Source organism: Nipponia nippon, unplaced genomic scaffold, assembly GCF_047370975.1.
Source record: "Nipponia nippon isolate SJK-2023a ecotype South Korea unplaced genomic scaffold, ASM4737097v1 scaffold_4, whole genome shotgun sequence".
In the NCBI taxonomy this organism is placed as follows: Eukaryota; Metazoa; Chordata; class Aves; order Pelecaniformes; family Threskiornithidae; genus Nipponia; species Nipponia nippon.
This window is the reverse complement of record NW_028262358.1, coordinates 114,427,002-114,438,849: the sequence shown is the minus strand read 5'-3', so window position 1 is coordinate 114,438,849 and position 11,848 is coordinate 114,427,002. Positions and strand designations below refer to the sequence as shown.

The window sequence follows — 11,848 nt, the reverse complement described above, 5'->3', positions numbered from 1 at the left end:
TCTGCCATGACAATGCTCTACCAGCATAACGTGGGCTGCCTTGGGTAGCCTGAGCCACCTTCTCCCCTCTTACAACTGTGCAGGGGAAAAATGTAGCAACTAGGGACTGCTGTGAGAACTAAGCATGAGGTTGGGCAGCCTATTTCAGTGCTGTTAACTCAGCCTCAGTTGTGGCTTCCTGGGTTTCTGATTCCTTTCTTCAAACCGAGGCTTGTGGAAAATATCATTTAGGAATAAAAATCTGGTATTTACAATCTTGTCTAAGGTACCTTCATTTCTTTTCATAAGATTAGTCAATATCTTGAGATTCTTTATCTGTTGAGAGGGATTTAGGAGTTGTTGAAAAGTAAGATGATGCCCAGGTAAACTGTGGCTCTACTCTTCAGCTCTTCTGAAAGCTCTGTTTAGTGACACTTTGCAAAATGAGAAGTGTTAATAGATAAGATGGTCCTTTACCTTTTTGGTATGTTGGAAAATTCAAGGAGATTTCCCCTCCATGGTTGGACTAGGAGTCATATATACCTTTTATATAAGCCTTCTTGTCAGATTTTTCTAACAGCATGCAAGACACACAAAATCCATTTGAATATCAGAAAAATCTTTTAAAGACATGACCGTAATACTCTCTCCACCTCAGAGGTGTCTGTTTATACTAAAATTCAGGAACTTCCTTCCTGGTTTTATACATATATATATATGTATATATAAAAAAAATAATCCTCTTCAAGTGTTGAGTCAACACCTCTTTGGCTTTTAAGTGGATATTTTATGACCACATGCTTTTCCCCCGGTATTTGGGATGTTATTTTTATATCCCTGTTAACACAAGTTGAAAGGAGATCAATCTTCTTTGTTTATGCTTAATGTCTTCTGCAATTTCAACAGGTGAATGATAAAAGTCTAAGGGAAAAGAGAAGTCTCGTGTGATTTGTTTTTATAGGAAAATAGGAACAATAATAGAAGTGTACTGCAGAGAGTTATTTCCACTTCAAATAAATGGTAAGTCAGTGCTACAAGTAGCCTCATTATATCTGGTCACTGATAGAAATGCAGAGCTCTCATTTTTACTATAGTCTATCTTCAATGACATGGCTAATATTTCAAAACTATGTACTGATTTGATGATTTAAAGCAGAAACAACTTACTATTAATACTGAAAAAATAAGAAAATTGACACTTACATTTTCTAGCCCAATTAATTTTCTCTTTTGGTAACTGCTTTGCTTTTTTTGTTTTAAATCTCAATGTCTTCAGTAAGAGAGTAAATGCTATGCACCTATATCCAGAGGAAAATATGTTCTGACAATGATCTAATGATTTGGGAAGCTTTAGCTCAAGTTTTGGCTTCTGCCACAAGTCTATTTGAGTCACTCGCATATAAATGCTGTTTCCATTTGTGCATGTCAGTCCAGAACCAGCTAAACACAGAGTTAGCTAGGTCCCCAAATCCCAGATAGGCATGTGCTTTTTTAAAGAAAAGCTTTAAAGCAGAAGTAAGCTGAATAAGTCTCTTTATAGCACTTGGTGTACTGATAAAAGAGCAAGCCTAGGTTTGTGTCACTGTGTAAAGAAGCAAAAAGTCAAGGGCTTGATCAGGGAGGGGGTTCAGATGGACCCAAATTCTATAGCTCGTTAAAAACAAGTTGCTTTATTGGGAGCTGGGACTTCCGTCCACAACTGAGTTTCCCATCTGTTAAATGCAATAATAGCATTTGTGGTTGTATAGCAAATAAGTTGGGGAATAAAAGTCAGTCAGATACTAGCTCCTTAGAAGCTGGGGTGCACGTATATTGTTGTGGATTGCTTGGGTTTCGGTTTTTTGGGTTTTGTTTGGTTGGGTTTTTTTAGCTACTGCCATGCAGAGCTGGAGGGATGGCCCCTGGCATCCCTAGGCAGAGGGGCTGTGGAACTGTAGCAGCTGCCAGATAAGCAGCTCCTCCAAGAAACCAGCTGAAGCCCTTTAGCAGGAGGCTTTCTTCTCCCCAAGCACACCTATGTGCAGCCCAAATGTGTAACCATAAAACCTCTTGGCACCTACATGGTGCTCCTCAGAGTAGAATTTCAAAGCACTGTGGGTGGGTGGGTGGGTGGCCCCAGGCTCCCCTCTGCTTTGGGGATGGGGGGGTGAGATCTGCTGCTCACAGAGCTGGAGCTTGCCTGGGGAGCTTCTTCCACGTCTGATCCTTTAACCACTGGGGAATATTCTCTCCAAGGTACTTGCTCTTCCCACCAAGAGGGAACTTGACCTCCTTGCCATCCTCAGGATATTTCTCCAGGTATTACTGCTGCTGTCAGGCAACACACTGCTGCACCCTTTTTAAAGGGTGGTCAGAGAAGTTGTCACTCTCCTGAATTCAGGTGGAAAGACTGCCCTGGAGAGTGGACCTGTATGAGTCTCCTGCCCTGCTTATTCTTCCCTAATAAAGGGTTTAGGATGGCTGTGGGGCAAAATTCCCTCTTTTCTCTGACTTCTGAAACTTGAAGCACTCTGTCTCTATGATCACACCTGGTCCCCCTCAGCAACTCACCCACAGCAGAGGCAAGGGCACAGCTCTGAACATGAAGAGCTGCTCAGGAGAGCAGCTGGTGGGGTCCAGCCATCTCACCTATGATTTGGTGCCCCTGGCTCATCTTTTCTTTTGCCTTCAGCCTGCTTCACTGCACTGCTCTCCAGTGTCTTTGGACAGCAAGAACGTATGCAGAGTCTGGGCTGTTTCTCTCTGGCTCAATGCAAAGTATGTTTTTGTAATGTCTGGGAATATGTGTTTGAAAGGCAAAATATCTACTTGTAGTGTGCAGCAACTAACTCTGGGAGCAGCAGGATGGTGTAATCATCTCATCAGTAAACTGAGAGCGAAGGACCAGTAGTTTAACCAAATTGCCAGATTTCTGTATCTCAAGGCTTTTCCTGGGATTCTAAAATCAGTTTCAGTTAATTAATTTCTGTGGAAGATCTTATGTTCTTCATCCCTTTTTCTCTGGAGTATTTGAGCACTTAGCTGCTGCCCTTTCAGCTTTATGACTAGTATCACTCATGAAGTATGATTTCTCATACCAATTTCTTGTATGATAAAACTGGGAATGCAGTAGAAAACTATGCTGTGGTGGTGGTTTCTTCTTTAGTACCCATGTTCTGCTCTCCACATTTCAATGTAAGGAATTCCAATGACTAATCTGGAAAAGGGAGAGCTCTTGGGGCCAAAGAGTTTATTTCATTGTCTGGGACTAACCGCAGTTCACTCTCCTGTATTTCTTTCTCTTTAGTATGGTAAACAACTTAATCCCTTACACAGATTGTAATTTAATTCCTCAGCCATAGGCTTCCAGTGACTGTTGGTCTACTACTTTAGCTTTATTTCCACGTAGATTTTTAACATATTGTGTTGAGAGAAGATGCTTGTATGTGAAATACCCCCTACTTCTGTGACTCGTGCAACTTTTTCAGATTGAGGTTCCACTTTTTTGCCTCTGTTCTATGAATTATTGTGGTGTTGCTGCTAGAATTCAATATAGCTTTATGGACCTTATGTACAGTCCTGGAGGCTAGATCTCATACCCTTAAGTGGGGAACTTAGTCTCTTTCACATCAATCAAATATCCTAAATTCCTGGGGATAAAAGAAGGAGAAAAGAGTATGAACCTTGACTGTACTCTGTTTTATTGAAAAATAAATAAAATCCAACATTTAGTAACAGTAGGACTTGCACCGTCATGAATATAATAATTCAGACTCTTTCCTCTGTCTATGCTAAGGGGAAGAATTACAAAAGGGAGGGGTTTATAGAGATGTTCTATGTCAGGCAGAGCAAGAATCCATTTCTTTCTGGGAGGGGAGAAACAAACCTGGAAGATCCTAGGAGATCCCAGTCACAAGCAGGTACTGAACCTACCTATGTTTCCTACTCATACACCTCAGTTGCTTCCTCCCCCCCATCACGTGCAGATGCAAGAAGATATCCCCTGAAAGGGGATCAAACAAATTAAACAGTGCAGGAGTACAACCTATTCTAGTAAACTAATCCCTCCTTGGACATGGGCTTTGGTTCTGTTGCAGCACAGGGAGTGATTTAGGACAGAACAAGGCCTGTTCCCTAAGGTCGGGCTAGATTAGCCATCTTGTGTATTTAAAAGTATGGCAGTGGGCACAGGCAAGGTCTAGTTCACTGGCACAGGAGCAGTAAAGTGTCCTGAAACTCAAAGACTTTGCCTTTGTGGTTACTTAGAGCTGCTACTCCACCTTGGACTTGCAGGGAGACAGATGAACTCTACAGGCACTTAACAAGCTATAGCCCAGTGTGTTCAGGGCCTTCACCTGCCACTTTCTCTGGGGTGGTGGTAAATGCTGATCCTGAGCCACTTCTTAAGTCCTCAGGGTACCTCCTACTGGGACACTCTTTCTGCATACAGCATTACTTAGCTTTGCCTATAAGCAGCAGCCCTCTGAACCCATTAGCTATCAGTGTCTTTGTTTGTACACAGGTAAACTGAGGCAGCAATGCTGGATGACCAGTCAAGGTCATAGATAAACTAGCAATAAAAGGGGATCTTTCCAACACCTTGTTCTTCTGCTTTAGTTAAGGAAGAGTATAGGGTCATGGTTAAAGAGCTGAAAAGCATAGTCATTACCTGTAGTTTCAGATGTGGAAGATTTAAGGAATGAGGTTAAAAGTCCTCCCAATCTACCGAACAAGTATACTTGTGAATGATGGTGGTCTTTAATCAACATCACAGAATGGCAGGACTATCTTCCTGTGCATCTGCTAGTGGTTTGCCAGTGCGAGTGAGAAGGCACCTCTTTACAGCGACAATGGGAATCTGAGAAAAGACCCAGGATCAAGCTTAGTTGTGGTTCTGTGCAAGATCCCATGGGCAATGTACAGTTTCACTCTCTTGAACAACATGAGGACCAAATCTAAAACATAATCCAAACTGACCTTGTCTATGAGGCTCTTTAACTGCTCCAATCTGGCTCAGTTGCACAGGCTTATACTGAGGAATGCTAAGCTGACATTAGTGCTGCCATCTCATATGTGCATAAAATTTTCTCTAGCTTGACAATTTTATAGGGCTTTAAAAATGATTCTACTTATATTCTTGCTGAAACCCTAAAGCTTGTGAGAAATCTAACATGGGCTAAAACAAAACAGAAGCATATGGGATATGCTTAAATGTGGTTACATCTTGAGTGACGGTGCTACCTGCATAAATTTGAATGTAGCTGCTTTTTTGAGACACTGATGGATTTCATGCTGATTGCTCCAATATGCACACACCATGTGAGAAGAGCACTGAGTCAGCTTAGGCTGAGACTTGGAGAAAAAAAATGTACAAGGACAACTGTATTTCCTTCCAAACAAACAAACAGAGGGGAAGGGGAAAAAAAAGAGAGAAGGATGCAATGAAGTTTTAGCTTTGTGGTGCTCTGCTACAGGCTGTATCCACAGACCTAAACCATGTGCCACACACAGATATGCTGATCTATCCATCTTGGTGAGACAAGCTTGTTACCTCCTGGCTGTTGCTCTCTCTGTCCCTTACATCTCCCTGTGGAGAAAAGGTTGATCTCACTTAATTAGCTCCACGCAACTCAGGTCTGGGTTTTGCTCCTCTCTGTGTGTGCACAGCCAGGTCTTATGAATCAGTCTGCAATGAGATTTACACAGCAACCCATGTTTTTTGGTGGTGTGGTGAGACCTGTGTGATACCTCTCAGATGAAAGTCAAAGTAATTAAAGATTAAGACTATGTCCTCATTTGCTTGGTTTTTGGAGGGTTTCATGTGCGTGTTTTACAGGACTGTTACTGGCTGTAGGAAACAGCTGATCTGACAGCTCTTAATCAGGAGACATTATGGTTACTAGAGCCCTCCTAGGTTTCAGTACACCTTGAGGATAAAACTTTGCATCTTTCTGATACCTGAATCAAGTTTATTTCATGTCAGAGAGAAGGAAGATAACTCAGCTTAATCTCATTTGTTCAAGCGATTTGTTGTAAAAATGTCTTTCATAATTTATCAGGCATTGAAGCAAGGGGGTTTTATACATTAAATACAGAAATATTATATGTTTCTGTATATATTAATAAAGAAGATAGGATTTAAACAGCAATTTATCTACACAAAATGTCCAGTTTGCTTATATATAATTTCCAATACTTAGCAGTCATTGTTAGGTTTTACTTGTTTATCAGGCAGATATATAATACAAGATACAGACTATGATACTGATATTTATTTGTTTACGAGCAAAGATGTTCTCACTATTACTTAGTTTCTTGATTTTTAGGTACAGTGGAAACGTGGATAAATAGAAAATACTTGAACTAACTACACATGTTCTTCTTCATCCTAATATTTAAAGTGCCTACAAATCAATACACTTAGTATTCCTATAGTGTTGTTGTCATTTACTTTTTTAAAATGCAATTTAAAACCTATGGATTTACTATTGTCCTTAATAAAGAGAAGATCAGTCAGAACAGTGATACGTAAATCCTAGGAAGATCAGTTGCTTTTTTTTTTTACTTTTGTATAAGACTAGGTTTAATATTTCTCAGAAGCTTATTATTAAAAAAAAAAAAGACATAAAGGCAAAAAGCAAGACTTCTGTCTCAGCAACCTGAAGCTCAGGTTTTTAGGCATCATCCTACATCACCTTCCAGCATCGCATCCTACGTACAACAGCAGCCCTCACTCTCCCTCCCTCTTGCTTCGTCCTCCTCTTGCACCTTGTGCCACTGTACTCTGGCGAGGAAGAAATTTTGCTGGTTTTTTGTTTGTAAAGACCCTGAGCATACCGGGGCAGGTGCTCCAGGTGGGGTCTACACCCGCTTGACGCTGTTGAGGAGCTCCGTCAGTTCGCTGATGTACTTGATGGTGTACTTCAGGGTTTGTATTTTGGTGAGGGGTTGTCCCCTCTGGCTGTAGACGGGGGGCAGGTAGTTGCGCAGCGTGTGGAGTGCGTCAGCCAGGGTCCTCATCCGCAGCTTCTCCCTCTCGCTGGCCTTCCTCCTCCGCTGGGCCGACATCCGCACCTTGGTGCCCTTAGGCAGCCGAGCCTGCCCGGGGCTGGGCAGGTAGGCGGGGGGGAAGTCCACCAGGCTGTAGCCCACCAGGCTGCCGCCGCCACTGCCATAGGGGGTCTCCGCCGCTGCCGGGCAAGGGGACGAGGAGTAGGATTCGAAGGAGGGTGTTGGGGACAAGCTGTGTGGAGACGAGACGGGGTGCAGTTCGAAAGCCCCAGCAGTGCTTTTCCAGTCCCAGGATGATAAGCAGACAGAGTGCTCTGAACCCAAAGCGTCTTCCATGTTTATCAATGTCTCTTGCAATTTGTCCATGCTGGAGGAGCGCTCAGGAGAAGCAATGCCCTCTGCCCGCCAGCAAAGGCTGGAGCCGCCGGCTGCCGAGACCTTTTTATGATGGAGGGAGGAAAGTGACAGAGTGGGAACGCGGGTTTGGCGAGAGGAGTTCAAAGGAGCGCCACAAGTGCTAAGATGGAAAATGAACTCCTGATGTGCTAGTTTCTTCTCAGTGATAATTATCAACCTTCAGCTAAAAAGCCTTTAAGCTAACAGGCGACAGCGAGAAAGGAGGAAAAAAAGATTATCTTCTTGCATCTAAACCAATTAAGACTGCGCATCTACATGTAACGTTGCGCTGAGGGGATAAGTGGTGAGAGAGGAAAAAGAAAATTAACGATTTTACAAAACAATTTACAGATGTAGAATTTAAAGATAATGACTGCTAACACAAACCCTGAATTTAAGCCAGTAAGCCCTGATTTCTGTGTAACTGTTTGAAGGCGATGGCACTGCGGCGGTGGTGATTTGATCCATGCTGACTGCTGCTGAAGTAGTCTCTCATTATCTGCATCTTAATCATGAAAGTCAAAGATGGTTTGTTCGGATTTGCGTGTGTTACGGCTCCGATGATTTCTCTTCTCATGCGATTGCAACTTCTCTCTGGATCACTTTGGTTTTCAACACGAGAAAGGAGGAAAGAATAGCAATGCATTCCCTCCAGTCTGTAGATTCACTTGCTACTTTAAATCACGACTGGGAAATCAAAAAAGGAAATCTGTAATTGCAAACACAGTCAAAGTCCCATTTAATAGAAGAAATAGGAAAATGTAACTTAGAAAAAAAATAAACAGTGTATAAACTTTGGACCCGGACAAATGTTTTACATAGAAATTTAATTCAAAGCAATATACAGATTAGATGTGTGTAAGAGAAGGCTAGAAGCTACTTCTGTAGAATTTTCTACCTCTAGGAATCCATTCTTCTGCCAAAAAAACCCTTTTCCAGCCCTGACTCAATGCAACATTGAAGTTATATGTTAGGCAGCTCAAGTGAAAATGTATATCCTATTAATTAATAGCATTAATAATGAGCACTTTTCATCTCTAGGCTTCAGAACAGCTTATAGTGATGATTAATGATCTCTGTTACTCTGGGGAAATGGATAAGCAGAGGCAAGGAGTAACTTGCCCAAAATCACACAGGAAATCATTAGGAGAGCCAGGAAAACTGTCCAAAACTACTGAGCTCTGCAGCTCTACTGAGCAGCTCGGCTGCCAGCCATGAGTTTGTGTTAGCCCATAATGGAAGCAAAATATAATATATAATGAAAAGAAGGAAAGAGTGCCAACTTAGAGGAAAAAGAAAATTAGGATTTATTTTAGAGATTTCTTCTGTGTAATGATCTCTGTGTGCACCATAAGCCACTCTGACAAAAGGGAGGGAATGCCTCTGAATGGCACATAGCTGAAGCAAGCTGAGGCTTTCTGGAATATACCATTTCTTTTTGATTGTGAAATCCTCACTACAACCACTCAGAAAAAAAAAAACCAACCCAATACTCATTGCAGTCATTAGGAAGGCTTTTGTGAATTTTTATGAGTTTGGGATCAAAACAGGAAGCAGCTTGTGGGAGACTTACTGATTTTATGCTGAGATGAATAAGAACCAAAAAGTGAAGGATTTTAGCATGAGACAGTTTGACCTGATGACATCTTCCCCATGCAGAAACTCAGGGCACAGCCCACCACAATCAGGATTGCTTTGGGACTTCTGGTTACCTGATCTTATTCTGAGCTTTCCTTTACTCATTTAAGGAAAATGAGCTGAAACAGTCCTAATAATCACAAATACCTGCTACAAATGAAAATTAAGATGAGTGACAGGTATTTTCTGTGACTTCAGTGAACTGAATGAGTTTCCCTGAGCACCAAGACAATGGTCACAAGGCCACAAGTTAAACATAACGTCTAATTTAGCATAAATAAGGGACTCGTTTTTGTCTCAGTTAAAATCTCTCTCCCACTTTTTCTCTTTTCCTCAGTGTATTGGCGTTTATGGTGCCTTTTCCATTTGATATGTCGCCTGCTCTTATTTTATGTGTTTCCCTTTTTTGGTAAACACAACAATTAAAAGTCTACAAATGGACAAAAATCAGGAGGGGGAGGTGGAAGAGGAGGAACTTCTGTGTGCCAAGAAAAAGGAGCTTGCAAATATATGTATGTGTGTTTATATATATAAAGCATATTAAAAATACACATATTGAGCATATATATATATATATATATAAAATGTTCTGCTCAGCAGTTTTGATTTCGGAATCAAACGTTAATTAAATGCAGTCAAATTTAGAAGCAAAAATTTCAACAAGTCACTTGTTTGCTGACTATAAAAAATGCATGTTGCCAGTTAATTTATACCCTTAATCTATGGGTAAATCATAGAAAATGTTGCTCGGACACAAAGGAAGAAAAGATTTTGCGCATGTCCAAGATGCCATTGCTATAAATGACAGGTGTACATAGTCAGATTTCATCTCTATATTCTTATATATAGGAATTGGGATGAGATTAGGCAGGGAAGAGCAATGCAAACTATAGCAATAGCTATATCTTTTCTTACATCTTACGGGTAAATGTTTAGAGCGACCAAGGCAGGATATTAGAGTATGTGGACAACTGCTCTGGTTGCATGAAAAATCACTGGATCTTATAAGCTTACACTCTTGTAAACTGTTACAGGGGCAAGAAAAAATTACAGGCTTTTCTATAAATAATACAGGACTAATGCTCATATTGGAAAACTGCCTTGCAGTTGTGCACCCTATTTTATTACTGTCGTGCTCCCTGGTGCTATTGTAGCTTGGACCCAACTAGTTATGTCCCAAACATTGCCTGACTGCAGTTCAGGGGATGCCACCAAGGGCATAGGGGTGAGCAAAGGATTTACTCATATGACAGCAAGCTTTGCTGTAACTTGTCTTGAGGGCCAGAGAAGACGCTGTGGCCCTGTTTGCTCTACTGGTGAAGACGCAGCCAGAGGTGCAATTTTGAGAAATAACGACCCATTTCTACCCACAGCCCCCAGGGTCCCAAAACGTACTCACATGAAGTGTGCCTCAGCTTTGGCCAAATCAGGAAGCTATGTAAGTCTCTATCCACGATCCCTGTAAGACTCATAGCCTGTGTAAGTCAACAGAGTCTCATGGTATGTAGCTGTTCTTGGATTAGTTAGTTTTGGATAGTGCTATATTTCCATCTGCAAGTATAAGGATCCTCAGTTAGGAAATTTTCTCTCAAAGTAGGGACAATTATAACAGGCAAAAATTACTGGAAATGGTAGAACAGTTCACAGTATTGTTTTATAACAGGGCCTTAAAAAGTACCATACAGAGGAAGGCATGGCTACAGGCTGGTTTATTTTTCTATACCCTATGACTGTTTGATGCTCTCTCACTGAAGAGCTAAGAAAGTCTAGTAGTTCAGGTGGCACCTTCCTAGACAGTAAATCCACACAAAAACAAACAAAAGAAAACTGTTTGCAATCGTTATTTTATTCCACCTCTCACAAATTTTAGGAATTCCCTTTTTGTCTGTCAGTAATGTCAAAACATTGAAGAGGGGTAGTGAGATATGAGGCTAACACCAATGAAATATGAACTGACACTTAAAAAATGATAAGGCATTTTCTGCTTGACTGATAGTTTTGATTTTCATTTCAGTAATTTATTCTGCAATATAAAGGCTAACATCTCAATCTTCATCTCCTTTAAAATGAAAGGTTCCCTGCTCGTATTTCTGAATTCATTACAGAAGAGAGGAGAAGCATGGATGCATGGAAGGAGCAAAAATTTTTCCATTTAAAAAAAAACCAAACACCCATGGAATAGAAAATTTTTAGAGCTTCCATATATGTCCGATTCAGATTTTAAATTTCAAATAAGTTGTCCAGATAATTGCTGTCATCCACGAGTATGGTAGATAAATGCATCTCTTGTGTACAGTTATTTAAGGACTGATCTGATCTATATTTTTTTTTCTAGAGTATATTTTCACAAAGCTGTGAGTTTGGTAGGAGAAACAGACTTGTAACAATAAGTAAAAAATCATACTGGATGGGAAGAATGCAAGCTGAAACAGAGTAAACATGGACAAATGTGTTTCAACAACACTAATCCCATAATAGCCAGCCTCCTTTACAATTAGGACAGAAGTCCAGTCTTATTTTATTGACAAGAAGCAGATCGGACTAATATCCTTGTAGAGCACTTGGATGATAGAGCCCCATCTTGCAGTTTGTACTGTGAAAAAATATCTATCTCCCAAAAGCTTTTAAAGTCACTTCATCTCTTATTTAACAAGAGGTTTCCCAAGTATTAGCTGCTGCACTGCCCACTCGCTGCGGAGGTGGCTGTTACCGTCTGGGTTTACAGAGGCACGGATGAGGAGTCAATCACCCACATATAAAACGTGGAGCGAGCAGCTGCAGGTCTCACTAACTTCAGCAGACGCAGCAGGTGTTCAACACTTCTGAAAAACAGTGTTGAACACCT

At 41.1% G+C, this 11,848-nt stretch overlaps 1 protein-coding gene across 1 annotated transcript; it reads right to left on the bottom strand.

Annotated features, from left to right (window-relative positions):
- Positions 1–6,819: 6,819 nt before the first annotated feature.
- Positions 6,820–7,335, bottom strand: MSGN1 (mesogenin 1). Its single transcript, XM_009464210.1, has one exon. It carries the CDS (start codon positions 7,333–7,335, stop codon positions 6,820–6,822), a length of 516 nt encoding a protein of 171 aa, XP_009462485.1.
- Positions 7,336–11,848: the final 4,513 nt, after the last annotated feature.